Consider the following 18,100-nt stretch of genomic DNA (forward strand, 5'->3'; position numbering starts at 1 on the left):
ATTGCATGATTATGTATTTAAAATTATTATACAGAAAAAGTGTATATATTATTTTTTAGCACATTTTCTTGATTATTTTTTTCATCTCTCTTCTTTTAAATCTTTCAAAGGGTTAAATCAAAGTACTTTACTCTCATACTTTAAGTTAAGTGCTTTAGTGCTGCCATCTACTGGCGGTTCTTCAGTACAGCTGCAAAAAATCAGAAATATTTGAGGACCAGTTTTATTGAATGTGCCAGATTACAGTAAGATTTTACATAAGAAATTTAAATAATACCAATATATCTTTACAATAATTAGACACATCATTAGTTCCTCTGTGCTTTCATTGTGACTATTTCTAAAAAAATCCATATTGCAAGAATATGACCTTTAGAAAACATGCTCAGCAGACTGCCACAGGCCTCCGGGAGCAGCATCCGACGTCATCTCCTCAGTAGATCAGTCAACACCGCCTTCTGTTTGCCTTTAATTCAGAGTGGCATTGTCCTTCTTTTTTGTTTTTAAAACAAATTATCTACCTCTGTCTAGCGTGGGCCGTTTCCTCTCCTGCATTCACACATTCTGTAGGCACAAATGTAGAAAATACCTGCAACAGACAGAGGTAGTTAATTAGGTGATGTACAGAATGTATTACAAATTGCATTCAGCAGAGCTTTTTAAAAGCAGACATTTTGACTTGTCACAGTAGGAAAAGCGCAGGTGAAACTAATAACTTCGATGATGGCTCAGTTCCCTTAAGTGTCCCAGGAAGCTGCTCCAGTGAGCCAGCATGCACAAAGTCGGGACCTCCCCTACAAGGAGTGCAGCCAGCAGTTATTTTATTACACACACCTGTGCTTTACCTACTATGACTAGTCAAAATGTCTGTTTTGAAAAAGGCAGTTTACTGGTTTACTGACAGTAGTTAAAAGTCCAGTGTGAAGGATTTAGTGGTGTCTAGCACTGATTTGCAGCACTGAAACTTCTCTTGTGTGCCAAGGGCATAGGAGAACTACAGCTGTGAGCATTTGGTAACAAAGGTAACAAACACACAATGATTTTTATTTTAGGTGATTTTACAGTAAGACATACTTATTCTAGGCCTATACAGCGGTGGACAGTAACGCAGTACATTTAGCCTAATTAAGAAGTGTACTTAAGTAAAGTTTTTGAGTATCTGCACTTTAGTCGGGTATTATTTTTAGTGGAAACATACTTTGACTAAACTATATTTGAAAGACAAATATTGTACTTTTGACTCCACTACGTTCCCACGAAGGCTTTTGTTACTCTATACAGTTGCAATAAAGTTAGTGAATGACTTTTTCTTTTCTTTTATAAAATGCAAAAGTCCGTAAATGCACAACAAATTGTTTGCACTGGCAACAGAAGTTCACTTTTGGACTTAAAATTTGGGTGGATGTTACCCCAAAATTAAACATTGTCTGAAAGGTATTTTTGGTTGTAAATTCATACAGTTTTTGTGATATTTTTCTATGTAGCCAAGTTGCTGAAGTCTGAATAGTTAAAAAGCTCCGGGTGTGTAACTGGGATGTTAAAGTAGGTTGTTTATTTATTATTTCTTGAAGAAGCTGCGTATACAGCAATTCCACAGTTTTTGAAATAAGGCGTTGGCCTGAGGATGAGAAGAAATTTGTATTGAGCCAGCAGTTATTTGAAACATAGAGACAAACAAGAACTTGGCTTTGGAGCATTTTCCACAAGCTTTTCAAGCAAGTCAGTGCATTCAGTGGGTTGTTTAAAATCATTCCGATCTCTAAAAGTATTGTGACAATGTACAACAATGCCTTGAAATTTTATATTGGAGTAATATTTGACTAGGAGTATCTATACTTTGACTTAAGTAAGAGACTTGTGTACTTTGTCCACCACTAAATATATTATGTCAGATTTCTGCCAAAATATCCAACTAAATCTTACCCATTAGACCTTTGAACAATCAGGTTTTGAGTACATATTAATATTTAATTAATACTGCATCAGCGGGACCAGATAGAACCTCAAAAAATGAAACAAAAGGTTTATTAGAATACTTGATAGTAACTTCTGTTGCTCTCTGTTGTTCTTTGACAACTTTGAATAATAATGGGATATATGTCTGGACAAAAATTGGCCCATGGCCTTTGTCCTTTCTCACCTGCAAAGAAGTTCATGAGCATGGCCACCCAGCCCAATATGTAGGACCAGGAGAAGCGCCAATCACCGAAACGCCTCCCCAGGAATTTGACCGTCACTCCGGTGTAAATGGCCATACCCAGCAGAACAAAGAAAGCTAAGAGAGGCACAGAAAGATACATGTATCTTATAATTGGAGTAAATGTAAGTGTATGTGTGTGTGCAAATTCAGGAGAAACAGCACTCACTGGAGACGAAAAACATGATTCCTGCAGCAAAGGAGCGGTTGAACCTTTCAAAGGAGGAGAAGTGAGCGAAGGACATGATGCCAGCTATGATGCCTGCAAAGCATGACATCCCTGAAAGGATCATGAAGGCTCGAGTGGCATTCCAGTAAGCTGGAGGGAACAGGTAGAAATCATCAGACGTGTCATTCTTGCAAAGGCCTTTACAAACATAAACCAAATAACAGATGAACAAATGACTTTGAACTTGTCGGCCAGGGATTCAGGGTTAAAGAGACATCCTGAATGTCCTTACCTATGCTGTCAGTCTGCATGTAGCACTTGTTGGACATGCAGTATCTCCACAGACCCTGGTGGGCATAGTTTCCAGAGAGACGGTACTGCATCCAGTAGTCAGTTGCAGTGGAGACCACCAACAGGATATTACCAACAATAGCACAGAACAGGCCCCCTCCCATAAAGCTGTACATCTTGAGCTGAGATAACGGGGCCACTGCAGAGCAACTGTGATGTAGTGAGGGAAAATAGAAGTTAAGAACACTGCAGATATAGTACTGTACACGCATGTTTACACACAGACTTTCAGCATTTAAGTCATATTTAACACTTTTCACATTTTATGTCAATGCATACTGTCTTGAGACCTGAAGTTTAAAGGGATAATCCAGATTTTTTTAAGTGGGGTTATATGGGGCACTTATCCATTGACAGTATATCACAAACAGTAGATGTTTGGAGAAGCAGATTGGATTACCACCACAGAAGCTAAGCAATGTACTGATGTGAACAAACTAAGCAACAAAATGTATTTTAGCCACCTTAAAAAAAAAAGTCTGACCTAAAGAAAAAAACAATCAAAATCACTTTAAGTGTACACTATGTTTAAAATATTTTCACTGCTTCACCTTACTGACTGATTAGGTGAAGCGGTAAACATACTTTCAACATAGTGTACTGAAATTGCTTTTTTATTATGTGTTTTTTTTTTTTTTTTGGGTGGTTAGAATATGTTTTGTTAGTGGCCCCCATTCACAGCAGTACATTACTGCAGACTTAGCGTGCTTCGCAAAAACTGGGGTCACAGGGATTGACATCTACTGTATGCAACATATTGACGATAAGAACCCAATACAACCCCACTTAAAAAAAAAATCCAAACTAACCCTTTAAGAGGTTTAGTATACAAATACTAAAATAAACATGCTGTAAAAATGTATTAGTACTCATACAAATTCTTCTATGACATCACAAATGATCTATAGAAAAAGATCGTGATAGTGAAATTTAATCAGTCACATTAAATACTTGATTGTCCATTTGCAGCTTCGTAAGAAAACCATGCGTGATGCCAGACAGTTGTCAATCATAAAGACAGCCGGAAAAATTTGACACAAACATCCAAACTGAAATATTAGTCCATATATGGCATGTTATATCTGCCTGATTTGTATCTAACGCACTCTTTTAATCAAACATATTTACCTCTTCTTTAGTGGAAACATCACTATTGGTCGAACAGATGCCAAGTAAAACCACAGTAAAAGCTATAGTTTGTTGTTGTTCCCTTTCCCACTCCTCATGTCACACCAGTGCTTGTTCAGCAGTAATGAGGTTTTATCTGATTGTGCCAGCCTCTGTCCAATCGCAGCCATCATAAGTGAAAATGTATTGCTCGAGGATACACACAAAAAACACCCTGAAAAATGATCCTTTACCTTGTTTCTGGAAAAGCACCCTCTCTCGTGTCCACCTTTCAGAGGTAAAGATAGAAACGGGTGGAGGGGGAAAGAGAGAGAGAGAGAGAGAGAGAGAGAGCTGTTGCTCACTTGGGGGGGAAGAGAGAGAGAGAGTCACAGACAATACTACAACCAAAAAGTTGTCCCCTCGTTTTTCTGTCGATGAAAGCAAAATCCTTTGCAGCAATCAGTCTCCCTGTGTGGGATGCACTTGAATGAGACACTGTAGAGGCCACAGTGCACGTGGCTCTGTATGTTTGAGTGTGTGTGTCTGTGTGGGGTGTGTGGGGCCTTGGAAAAGGGGTGGTGGTGGCCCATGTTTCTTTTTGGGTTTTTTTTTGTTTGTTTGTAAATGGTGTGCTCTGGAACTGGGGATATGCATAGGTATGCAGGACTGTCTGTGTCAATGCAACATGCTGAAACACACACTTTTCTTTCAGCGCTGTCACACTGCGGCGGTGTGGAGGGACACATATAGAGGGAGCGCTCTATACAGGCTGTGTTTCTCTTAACCACCACTGTAGGATATCTTACATAAAATATAATATGCTATATTCTGAGCTCTACCTTAACCCTTTGAAACCTGGATCGATACAAGTTTTCTTGTGCTGCTTACAGACACCTTTCACATGTATTCAAATCCTTGAAACATGAGCAAAGTGGTTTGATTTCTTTCAAAAACACAGGGGAAAACTGCAATCAGCAACTTTGCAAGAAATATCCTGCAAATTGCAAAAAAAAAAAAAACAAAAAAAAAAAATCAGGAGAGGTGACAAAAAAATGACCTGAAAGTAGCTTTAAAAAAAGAGAGAGAATTAACAGATGATTATCAAATAGCTAGGGAAAATATCAGGAAATCCATATTCAAACTGATGTTTTGTTATAGATTTGCTGTTGTTAAATGTGGTCCCCAATCGATCAGTAAATCAATATGTTTGCTTTTTTCTGTGGATGTTTGTGAGAAAAAAGTTTTTTTCACATTTCAAGGTAACATTGCATGACTATGAAAAGTGACCTTCAGGTTGTGTATTTTACAAACAAAACATGGCACACTATGTACATTTAGTGTACAGAAATTCAGGACAACTACCGCGGTTCAAATCTGAATATTCTCTTGCAACAACAGAGGTCAGGGATTATGAGTAATGTAAAAGACCGTTGGAGATTCTGTTTGTCTGCATGTGTTTGGGTGTATGCATGAGGAAGGACATGTTTCAGCCTGTCAATCTGTGAAAAGAAATACGGTAGATAGTGAAGTGACCCCCACTGAGGAGGTGCAGGAGAAGGGGACATAGGGCCAATGGAGCTTTGTGGCCAGCAGATTAGACTGGGTATCCATGTAAGGCCCCTTTTTCAGAGAAACCTCTCTGGATAAATGTCTTAAAAATGATGAAAAGAAAAAAATGGTGAGGTGAAAAATGTAAAAGAGCACAATGTCAGACAAGCTGGTTCATAATAAACTGTGTTTGGCTCCTCTGGTCAAAGCCCAGGGCAGCAGAGAGCGGGAGTCCCACTCCTGGCATTATAATGTCCAGGTCCTCACAGTATTATGGTATTAAGTGTTTAATAGGGTGTAAGACCAGCTTTTGGCTCCTGCAAGACTCTGACCAGTTACCTTTGATCCACAGAAGTACCCTGAAATCCTTAGGAAGGAGCCCGACTATTAGTGATCCTGCAGACATATTCACATGCATTCATGACTAAAAAACTAAAAGGTTCCTCCCATCTGTGGTTATGACGCTGTGTTACAACACTTAATTGGTTGATCAAACTAGAAATCAAGGATTATATTTCATGTGAACTGCACAGTCACTGTTAGCATTCACCGAACAGAAGCAGATACAGAATTACGTAATTCTTGCTGCAGAGTAATTGATGATGTTATGATGTAATGATGACCTTAAAGAGGACTATTTGTCTCCTCAGATTCAGTAACAACTGTAAATGTGGAAATAACAAATCAACTGTGCCAATTATTCTTATGATCTCAAGTTTTAAAAAATAAAATCAGGCTTGAAGCTCTGGAGTAAATTAGATATGTAACTTGTTAATTGAGCGTGATAGTATGCTTGTTGCAAATTTAAACACAAATGTGAGCAAAACTTTGAACATTCCCAGCTGCTGGTGGTTATAATATATCAACTACCTTTAATTTATTTAATTTTTTTTTTTAAAGGCACAGCAGTTTACCATTTTGATTGTCATTTTTTTTAAGGGGGGGGGGGGTCTTTCTGACCTGAGGATAGAGGATGTTTTATGTTTAGTTATCTGTCAATAGTGCTGAAAAGGTTACAGTTGAAATGTCATAATTTACAGAATACAGACTGTTAGACTCTTAAAAATGTAATAAGAAACTATTTTAATTACCTCATCAAAGCTATTAAACTAAGTACATTCAATTACATTTTTATTACTTTTGTAAAAAAAATGTTTCAAACTTGGCAATAAAGCTGTCAAAATGTCCAGAAACAGGCTATACCAAGAGACAACAATCCTGCATGGCAAAAAATACAAAGCAACAGAAGTAATGTCCATCCATCCATCCATCCATCCATCCATTTTTTCTGCCTATTCGGGGCTGGGTCGCAGGGGCAACAGATGGAGCAGAACATTCCAGACGCCCCTGTCCCCAGCAGCGCTTTCCTGCTCCTCCTGGGGGTACCAGAGGCGTCTCCAGGCCAGACGTGACATGTAATCCCTCCAGCGTGTTCTGGGTCTGCCTCGGGGCAATTAAATTTTAAAAACAACTCTTTTTGGGTTAAAACAAAATAAAACAAACAAAACACGAAACATTACATTACAAACTTTTTTTTCTTTTCTTTTTTCACAAAAAATAATATTTTTGGATGTGACCCCTTGGTAATCACCAACTTTTTGCTTAGTAACTATAATCATTTCTTCCCAGTGACCGCAACACATTAAAATGATTTGTTTTGAAATTTAATTGCATTCAACTAGTAACTCCCAAACACTGTCATTTAAATTTTTGATTAAGTTGTCATTTAGTCTTTGAAATGGCAATAAGTTCTGTAAAATGTCTCTCGCAATATTAAACTGAAACTGACATTTATTTTGAACATGAAAAAGGAAAGAATGAACATGTAAACATACACAAACATACAAACATGTCCAAAGGAGAGCACAAGGTGAAGTCTTCAGATATCTTGCTTTTTTTTTCAAATAACACTCCAAAACCCAAAATACTTTTCAATTTAATTATTTTTTTTTTCACAGTTCATGTTGTGTTAGGTAGAAAATGACATTGGAGACATGAAACAAGCAGCTTCTTTATCAAATGTTACATAAAGTTACGTCAACAACAGAAAATTTAGAGGAAACATTTTTGGTCAGTCTCGTGCTCGAGATGACTGAGCAGACATGTGAACTCCTCAGATTCGTTCTGGAAAAAGGTTTGACCTCTTATGACCCGGAAGCTGACGCCAGACCCGAGCTGTTCCATCGGCGGAGTAAAGATGGCTGACCAAGGCGCCGCAGATCCTGGTAATAACAACAATAATAAACCTGAAGAATCGGAGGGAACTATTATCAAGGTCACAGTAAAAACCCCTAAAGACAAAGAAGAAATCGCCATCGCAGAAGATGCCTCTGTCACTCAGGTTTGTCGATTTCGCAGGTGGGGAGCTCTAACGTCATGCCCCTGCCCACAACTTTAGCTAGGAAGCTAGTTAGCCGTGTTAGCATTTGTCGTCACTCTTACCGGCTAACTGATAGTGTGTGAAATTAAAGAGTTTGTGTATAATAAAAGTATTACAGCTTCGGTCAACAACTGTTGGGCGTCATTAACGTCGTTAACGTCAAATAGAGAGATACATCCACGTCAATGTTTCAAATGGCTAACCGGCTAGCCAGCTAACGGTAACAGTTAGCTAGTTAGCTAACTCAGCCTGCTAGCTAAGCCAACGTTAGCTAACTGTAGCCAAACAAGTGTCAGCTGACGGGCTGCGCTCAAGCTATAATGGCCTGATAGAACCATGTACGTGGTTTTGGATTGAAGGTGTGATGAATCGCTTTCATTTCCCATTTTAGCTCAACAGCTTTAAGAAATGCTAAAGCTTGCTATCACTCTAGAACATTCTCACTGCTGCTACTGAGTCATTCAGCTTTCCAGGGAATACACAGTACTCTCAGGGCTGCTGTTGGCTTGGCGACGTGTTACAGAGAGAGACCATAATGCAATCTATGTGGCCAGAATAGTTTCTGTAGCTTAGTCTGCCGTTTAGACAATCTACTACAGTGTGGTCTTAAGTAGCCATTTTTTTCTGGTTGTGTGAGGACATGGTTATAATGTGTTCACACGTGTGTCTTACTCAAACATTGGACTTAGATCTTTCACTGGCAAGAGTGTGTTGTCATCCACATTTAGCGTTAAATACTATATATATATAGTAAGAATGATTTGAGACACATTTTTGTAACGTTACATGGTTGTGAAATTGTTAAAGCTATGAACAATAATGAATAACAGCTTTTTTTTTTGTTCTTTACACACAGTTCTCAACCGTTGAACTGTGGTGTGGCATAATACTGCTTATTGTGTAGATATCTGTATAAATATTTTTATATTATATGTGTGTTTTTTTATTTTATATTTTATACTTGCAGGGATGCTTTTGTATAAACTTTATATATGCATATATACTTTCTATAATGTAAGAGAAGCTACATTGCACATTACTGATTTAAAAAAGATCTTTACACATTATGTATAGTTCTTATTGCTTTACCATGTGAGCTGTAAGATGTCCTCTGTCAGTGTGTTTGATTGTGAATGTTGCTGTGAAAGAAAGTCATTTCTGTAAGGATCAATAAAGTAGCTATCTATCTAATTTGCTATGATTCTCAGCAGCTACCACAAAATGATCTTCCAGGGGTGCACACCAAAACAATAATAAAATAAACTTCTATTTATAATCACATACTATCAATCATACAAAAAATGATGAAAAAACAAATAAAAAAAGCAATTTTAAAAAAGTCCTTAACAGTGTCAACTAAACAACAGTAACATGAGATTTTGTTGTAGTTCCTTCTAGAAAGTTTTTTTTTTCTCGATATTTTGTTGATTGGTGTCTCTGTCACATCTGGCTCAGCAGTCAAATGCCTTTCCTATATACATTTTAAAATCTGATGTTGTGGCCATATTGGGACAATGGGTAACATGATTTGCATCACGATTTGCTGTGAAAATGAAAGATGTAACAAGAGAGCAGCTTCCCTGAGGATAAAACCATTTTATGTGCAAGTTATGCTTCACACAGTAATCAAAGAGTAACTGTTATTTGGCAGATTTGGAGTGTTTAGACCACTGCTAATAGGATAAGTACAAAGGACTTTCTTGGAAATTGGAATTTAAGGCCTGAAGGTTGCAACAGAACAGAAATGCAATCGAGCAGCACTATTGAGGTGTAAGCCTCTTATTCTTTATGTTATCCTTTTTTTATTTCCTGTTTCTTTCTCACCTCATTTCCCTCTTGACGCATTTTTGATCTCATCTCTCTTCATTTCTTGTTGTCCTTTAGTTTAAAGAAGAGATCTCGAGGCGATTCAAAGCCAAACAGGACCAGTTGGTTCTGATTTTTGCAGGGAAGATCTTGAAGGATGGTGACAGTCTCAGCCAACACGGCATCAAGGATGGCTTGACGGTTCACCTGGTCATAAAGACAGCACACAAGTAAGGCTGCATTATTTACAAACCATGTTGGTTCAACAGATCATTTTTTCAAAAGGGCTGTAATAAAGATTGTTGTTGTGGAATTCCGTTAACTGCATTTATGTTTCACTAAATGTTAGGGCTGCTTATGATAAAAATAATAATCATGATTTGTTTTGTTGATATTACAATTATTTAACAATTTTATATATATATATATATATATATATATATATATATATATATATATATATATATATATATATATATATATATACATACACACACACACACACACACACACACACACAGATGCTGTATGTGAAAAGAGAGTGAATGGTGGTAGGACGAAGTATTCTTAATTATACCCCTGACAGAAATAGAGGCAAATAGAAGCATTTTACAACTTTGGTGAATTATATTCAACAGAAATATCCTCAACAAAACATTTGCATGGCATGAGAACTGTGAGGTAAAACTAGTGTTTCTGGAGACTGTGGACAGGCGCAGCAGCAAAGTTTATTTTAGCTACATAAAAATAGAACCACCTAAACACCTATATGTTAAATTTGGACTAATTTCACTGCTTTACCTTGCTGTTAGACAGCCTTTTACAACAGGAAACTGACACTGTTGCATTATGCTGTCTTAAAAGCTGCCAGACTCCACTGACAGAAACAGTTATTTTACTCCACAGAACACAGTGAGCCTCTGGTCTGCCATTGCTCGTTAGTTTGTGTTATTGTATGACTTTCAGAACTGAGTTGTTTCAGTTTTCTTGTCTAACTGTCGAAACTGGGAGTGTCGATAACACACAATTCTCAATGAAGGATCAGTCATGAAGGACTTTTAGCCGTGTCCACCCTGCCGCTGGTCGGGTACCTGCGCAGTGCTGCTGCAAAAAAGGACAGATGAGAGACTCAGCAGAGGAGCCTTGTACAGTCTCAGCATGTGTGGGAATGAATACAATATAATAAACTTGAATATATATCTTGCTTACCCTGATGGTCCCTAAATATAGCAACAAATTTGCGCTGTAAGTTCTGTTTTGACTAAGGAACCAAACACATCTGCTGGGAAGGGGTGGGCTTGATTTAGAAAATAAAAAAACTAAATGAAGGCAACATTGGTAGACTCGTCATGCACACAAAATAGTTTTATCTCGATTATTTTGTTTTGAAAATCGATGGAAGCCAAAATCGCAATTCAAACTAAAATTTGATTGATAGCTCAGCCCTACTAAATGTCCAGACGTACTATCACCTTAAATAAACACTGACTTTCTCTACAAATGATCATTGTAGGACAGGAGATGGCGGAAGCACCTCGGCCTCTAGCTCAACCTCCACTCAAGCAGGCAATACCTCCACCTCTAGTCCAGGTACCAACTCCTCCTCCACAGCAGGCTCTACCGGCACTGCTGCTCCACCCACACAGACGCCCAACATACTGAGTGAGTCCACCTGTGTGCAACTAATCACACTTAAACACCCTTTATCAGTTCAGCTCCTCTAAGATAATGTGTGTAACCATCACCTTCCCATCTGGCATCCCTCAGCTGGCTTCGGTGACCTGGCCGGTCTGGCTGGAATGGGCATGGGCTCAGCTAACTTCATGGAGCTGCAGCAGCAGATGCAGAGGCAGCTCATGTCCAACCCAGAGATGCTGTCTCAGATCATGGAGAACCCGTTGGTGCAGAACATGATGTCCAACCCAGACCTGATGAGACAGATGATTATGGCCAACCCTCAGATGCAGCAGCTGATGGAACGCAACCCTGAGATCTCCCACATGCTTAACAACCCTGAGCTCATGAGACAGGTAAGGGTAATGAAAAGGGGCCAAATGACACTTTGTTAGTTAGCACAGGCATGACTACAGTAGGTTCTTAACACATTTTGTTTTTCTGTTTATTCAGGATTTTTCTTCCTAAATGTATAGTGAACTTTAACTGACTTGCCTCCTCTCTCCTTTTATCTCAACTCCCAGACCATGGAGCTGGCCAGGAACCCAGCCATGATGCAGGAAATGATGCGGAACCAAGACCGGGCTTTGAGCAACTTGGAGAGCATCCCAGGAGGTTACAATGCCTTGCGGAGGATGTACACAGACATCCAGGAACCCATGTTCAGTGCTGCCAGGGAACAGGTATCTGGGAGGAATGTTTGCTGATCAAATCCTTGTTTGTTTGCACAGTGTTTAATCCATTTTAACATTTGTTTTCACACATTTTATCACCCTTGTCTGGTGTTGCATGCCAGCTTAACTCTATTTTGACTGCTTTTTGGTTTAAAATTAGTCCAATTTCTTTCGCCGTAGTTTGGTAGCAACCCATTCTCAGCTCTAGGAGGGAATTCTGAGTCTGGTGCCCAGCCTTCAAGGACAGAGAACCGGGAGCCCCTGCCCAATCCATGGGGGCCACCAAATTCTTCTAACTCATCTGAGAGTGCAGGGGGAACCACAGGAAGCACTAGCACCACAGGGGGTACAACTCCCAGTGTGTCCAACCCTCTGGGCATCAATCCTGGCAGTTTGGGCAATGGTAAGACGGCAGAGGTTATGGTTCATAATACACCTGCATGCTTAGTTATAGGGCTGAAAGTTGGAGACTGGAAACATACCTCAGGGGACATTTTGGTCCCCAGATTTTGCTGCAGAGTGAGTGCTCTTTGCTTTCACGCTACGCTTTGTTACAAGCGGCTGCGTGCATGATGCAGTGACACAAAGGAGGAAGAGACTCTGCACCTTGGGCTCAGAGATAGCATCTTCTCTCTTCTCTCTAGACATATTGAATTTAAAGCTCACATCAACTTAATATGGTCTACAGTCTCTGGCTTTTTTTCTTTTCTTTTTTTTCTTTTAGTGTTAGCAAAAAATGTTGTGTATACCTGATCCACTGTTAGCAACGTTAGCTTGTTTACATGGATGCCGCTGTTACTATGAGCTGGATCCATTCAATCGCTAAAACTCTATATGGAATAAAAAAGAATCCTTGAATGTTGGTATTAAACAGGAAAATCTGATTGGACTAACAATTCTGATTCGGGTACAGCCACTTTAGTCACTTATTTACTAAGCTGTATACACATATATAGAAATGAACTCCAGTCTTTCCTGTGCGTTCCAGGGATGTTCAACAGCCCGGGCATGCAGAGTTTACTGCAGCAGATCTCGGAAAACCCTCAGCTGATGCAGAACATGCTGTCTGCCCCCTACATGCGCAGCATGATGCAGTCACTGGCTCAAAACCCAGAGTTGGCCTCCCAGGTATGAAACCAAAAGATGTGTGCCCACAAACACATGTACTGTACATACACACCCATCATACATCAAATTAGCAAATCCTGGTTACTTAGATTCAGTGCTTGCTGTAGAGCTCTTTGCTATTCAGATTGAGTTCCACATATGAAATCAATTGATTATGTTGAACTCTGCAGTTTCTAATGAATTGTAAACAGTAGGATCTAGGGAGGCCTGTTGTGCATTAGGCCAATAAGCCCAGCTATTTAGTGCACGCTCAACAGAGGGGATTGTCTGTTAAGCTTATTTGCATTTGCAGAAAATTGTAAAAAAAAAAAAAAAAAAAAAAACAACAAAAAAAAAAGAATAAACAACACAGCTCTGAGTTATTTGGTTTTAACAAACAATGCTGATTATACAGCAAGCCAGAACAACCACAGAGTTGTGCTGCACAAACAGCAACATGAAAGATTGGGAGACTTAAACTTTTATTTCTGTTATTCAGCATCATGCCTGCCAAGGTAAGGTAAGGTATATATGTGTATATATATATATATATATATATATATATATATATATATATATATATATATATATATATATATATATATATAATATATATTGCAAATTTCCCCACTGTGGGACTAATAAAGGATTATCTTATCTATATATAATGACCCTGACTGTCTGTCTTTCTCTCCATCAGGTTTTGATGAATAATCCCTTGTTTGCTGGAAACCCACAGCTGCAGGAACAGTTCAGATCTCAATTGCCCATCTTTCTGCAGCAGGTACCACACACATCTTAATCAGATAGTCCAGTCCTGTATTATCTAGTCCGCCCTAAAAAATACACCAAAACTTTGTAGCATAACAAAAATGGCACTGCTTGGCCCATAGGGGGTGACATAATGTAACAAGCACTGATCCTGTGATGTGCAACTTAGCCCTGATGTTTAGCTGCACATGCTGAATGTTTTTGTCTCTAGGATTGCAGACCTCTGTGATACATTTTTTGCTAGTAGTTTAGATTTTTTTTAACAAGCCACTAGTCATTTCCCTCAGAATTTCTAGGTCAAACTCTCGACAGCTGGTAAGTATGTTGCTTAAGTGTTCCTTTTTTCTTTTCACATCGTAAGGCACAGTCAATACAACAAGACTTTATTGATCCCACACTGGAGAAAATGACAAAATAATACTAGAACTATGACAAAAATACAAATTAAATAAATTAAAGAAATGCTTATATAACATGTATTTATTTGATATTGTATACCTATGTTTGATAATTGCACAGGATAAATGCAATACACACTGTGTGTAGCATTTTTACTGTAAAAATATATAAATATTATTGCACAGTTGGTGGTTAAATACTGCACAATAGGAAATTTCACAGGAATGTTACACAGTATAAATATAAGAATATGTATGAAATATGTTCATACTTGTATACAGGCAGAAGTAAGTATGTCATCAGTGTTTCCCATAGAATCAGAATCTTTGTGTAGCCGGGGGGCACCAAATGTTCAGTTTAAAACAATTAAGATCTTGTGTGCTTGTGTCCCTTTATTTTCATCATTCTGCGCCGATTCTCTCAATTTGGACATTTTTGCGACATGGATATGGATAATTGATCAGTTGATCAGATGGATGGATGAGAGTTCATAGTGAAAGCAAACTTTTAGACCCAGCACAATGAATGGTTAAGGTTCACTTCCACTGCACCTGGTGTTCTGCTCCTCCATCTGTGATTACAATACGCTCTGCTGTGCAATAAATAAGTACACAATGTATGTTTCAATAGAACATCTATTTATGGCAGCAGATGTTTTAATTGTGGTGGCCTGCGACAAGTAAATGAATGTGTGGGAAACTCTGACATAGTTTAATGATATCATAGATATGACAATAATTACACAGTATGGTTATATAACATATGCAATATTATATGCATGTTTTACATATTTCACAAATATTACATTTCAAAACAAAAGTTCTGCTAATTGGTTGATTGGTTTGTTAATTAATTGCTACAATCTCTTGTTTGGTTGCAGATGCAGAATCCAGAAGCCCTGTCAGTGATGACCAATCCCCGGGCCATGCAAGCTCTAATGCAGATCCAACAGGGTCTACAGACACTGCAGACAGAAGCACCAGGCCTCATGCCCAGGTATACTCTCACAGACAGATACACACATATTGCTTTATTGCTAGATTTTTTCCCCCCCACCCTTTCCTTTTTTTTTTTTTTTTTTTTGGCCTAGTTTGATGTCAGGTGGTGTTCCTGGTGGTATTCCCGGTGGAATTCCCGGTGGAATTGCTGGTGGAATTCCTGGCATACCCACAGGAGGGGGCTTGCCTACAGAGAACCCGGCCTCCTCACCCAGCAGTGCAGGAACAAACACCGCCCAGCAGCAGCTGATGCAACAGATGCTCCAGATGTTTGCTGGAGGAGGTGGAGCAGGGAGTGCAACGGTACACACATACACTCACGCAGTGATATTGCATCTTCCACATCTGTATGTTTACTTTTTTCCCTGAAGCTCCATTAATTTCCCCCCCTCTGTAGACCCAGACCCCTGAGGTGCGGTTTCAGTCCCAGCTGGATCAGCTGAGCGCCATGGGCTTCATTAACCGCGAGGCCAACCTGCAGGCCCTCATCGCTACTGGAGGAGACATCAACGCCGCTATTGAGAGACTGCTGGGCTCACAGCCCTCGTAAAGACATACAGTACATACTGAAACACAGACACGTGCATACATACATACCTAACTCATAAACACACCCAGCATCTACAGAGAACCAAGAGAAATTTAAGTGTATTGTCCCAAACTTTACATAAAAAACTTGGGCAGGATCTGTAAGACCCTCATTCTACATCTGTTCTCAGATCATTCCCTAGTCCCCGTACTTTTTTTTGGCATCGTCCAATCAGATCTCTGTCCCAGAGTGCTGCTGTAGAGCCGGACTGAACCACTCTCACCTTGAGGGGTGTTCTGGTACAGAGAAAAGGAGTAAAATCCCCTCCTGATAAGGGACTACCAACCATTTCTTCATTCATTTTTTTCTTCACATAAAACTGGACTCCAGTTTCACAGAAAATCATTTACATAAACAGATTAAACCCATGTGATGTGATTGGCTGTTGGCTTTGATTCACACATGGCCATTGTGAGACAGTTTGTTAGCATTTAACTAGCAAAATGGATACATGAACATTTTCTGGTATACAGACAGTAATCCTGAACAAGAAGAGAAAGACATCTTGTCCATACAGGCGTTCAACTCCATCACCCCCTCTTCCCGTTCTCGAGATTCCACACAAATAGCTTATTTTGCCCGATGACTTTCACTATTTATTGCAAGCGCTTAAGAAAATGATGCCCTCCACACTTCCCTAAACTTGTAATTTGTCATTCCAGATAAAAGTGCCCACTCGCAGGTGCACAGTGTCTTTTCCTTCTGAGGCACCACTGCTGTGCCTTCTGTCCTTCCCTGCCCTATAAGAGCATCTGTTTGCAAAGACACCTCCCCCCATTCAGTGGGTTAATTAGAATCCTCCAATAAATTTCACACAGCATAATCCAGGACTGTAACCATAATCAAACATCATATTGTAGCAGCTCCGAAGCAGAGGATGCTGTTAGAATGAATATGAATGAAACAAACAAGCTTTCCTTTCATTTTAATCTGATTCTTCTTTTTTATTCTATTTTTCTTTTCTTTTTTTTGAGGTGCAGTTAGTACCTAGAGATAATTATGATTTGTCTCGCATAAAATAAACGTGGAAATCAAGTGAGTAAAAAAATAAGTGAATAAATATTGGAAAGGCTTTACAAACAATTCTGGTATGGTGGCACCATACGTTTATAAAAATCAAGTTCTAGGTTTTTTTGTTTTTTTTCTTTTGAAAATCTCAGCATTGTAGTTGTGGTAACCTTGGCAACTGCTTCTATAGCTTTGCTTTGTCTGTTGACCTCAGCTGAAAAAAAAATCCATCTCACAATTGAACATGTTGAAACTAACTTTTAACAGTACTGTACTAAAAAAGAATAAAACATGGTCAAAAACGGTCTACGCCCTGTGTCAGGTGATTATAGCCTTGTGATGGTGTAGGATGACGTCTGTACCTTTCAGTTCATTAACATCCTCTGGCTTTGAGGTTCATATATAGTAATTCAATTTATGATCTGCTTCTGTTGTTTCAAGGCCCAGACACACCAAACTGACCTCAGAGAACTGGTGGCAGCATAGACAGACTTTTGCATCTTTCTCTTTTCGTGTGCTTAGCAGAATCGTCAGTCAGATCAATGTTTTCATTGCCAGAATCTAGAACTCTTTTAAGGGATTACGTCAAATTGGCACAAATGTCTGCTTGGATTCAATGATGAACTGATGAGATTTTGGTGGTCGAAGGCACGTTTTTATGTCGACAAATGCAGTTGCTAGAGGCATTTTGTTTTTGGGTTGCTTACCCATCCTTCGTATTCTCATGAATGCAGCATCTCAAGAATGCCTTATGGGTAAATTCTTTAACTTTGGCACAAACATCTATTTGGACTCAAAGGTGAACTGATGGTGGTTGAATTTCACTCACAAAACTTGTTTTTGGCCATAACTCAAAAATTTGATAATGACAAAATTTCCCACAAATGTCTAATAGGATCAAATGATAAAGCGAGGACATATTAAATATAAAACATCAAACGTCAACTTCACTATAGCATTGTAATATATTCTGGCCATTATTCAACATCTTAACTCAGGAACAGAAGTGGAGACATTTGGTCTGATACTGAATTGGTGAAAGTAATTTTAGGTGTCCACCTTGAAAGTGTGCCGATTGTGTAGATTGTCTGTGCTGCCAGTTGAAGATGTGTGAAGCATCCATGATGTAGAATTGATGGGGTCTTGGCAGCAACATCCATATTTGAAGTGTTGTCTATTGTCATGGCTACATATGAATCTGGACAGATGTGAATGTAAACTACAATTTGACAGCCTGGCGGAGGCATAGCTATAACCATGAGGAAGCAATTCTCGTTTTTAAAAGTATACTATGAAGGATTGTCAGTTACTGTTTGTGA

General features: G+C 38.9%; 2 protein-coding genes across 2 annotated transcripts; one reads left to right on the top strand and one right to left on the bottom strand.

Moving 5' to 3' along the window:
• Positions 1–527: 527 nt before the first annotated feature.
• LOC121957532 (lens fiber membrane intrinsic protein-like) lies at positions 528–3,865 on the bottom strand. The gene is made up of 5 exons (XM_042506152.1): positions 3,846–3,865; positions 2,659–2,867; positions 2,367–2,516; positions 2,141–2,275; positions 528–589 (listed from the first exon to the last, which is right to left on the bottom strand). The coding sequence occupies exons 1-5, from the start codon at positions 3,863–3,865 to the stop codon at positions 528–530; spliced, it is 576 nt and encodes a 191-aa protein (XP_042362086.1).
• Positions 3,866–7,521: 3,656 nt separating this feature from the next.
• Positions 7,522–17,087, top strand: LOC121957521 (ubiquilin-4-like). The gene is made up of 11 exons (XM_042506137.1): positions 7,522–7,716; positions 9,640–9,791; positions 11,075–11,223; positions 11,329–11,591; positions 11,760–11,918; positions 12,090–12,312; positions 12,898–13,037; positions 13,717–13,800; positions 15,067–15,182; positions 15,277–15,487; positions 15,582–17,087. Exons 1-11 carry the CDS (start codon positions 7,522–7,524, stop codon positions 15,732–15,734), a joined length of 1,845 nt encoding a protein of 614 aa, XP_042362071.1. The 3' UTR covers positions 15,735–17,087.
• Positions 17,088–18,100: the final 1,013 nt, after the last annotated feature.

This window comes from Plectropomus leopardus, chromosome 18 (assembly GCF_008729295.1).
Source record: "Plectropomus leopardus isolate mb chromosome 18, YSFRI_Pleo_2.0, whole genome shotgun sequence".
NCBI lineage: Eukaryota > Metazoa > Chordata > Actinopteri > Perciformes > Serranidae > Plectropomus > Plectropomus leopardus.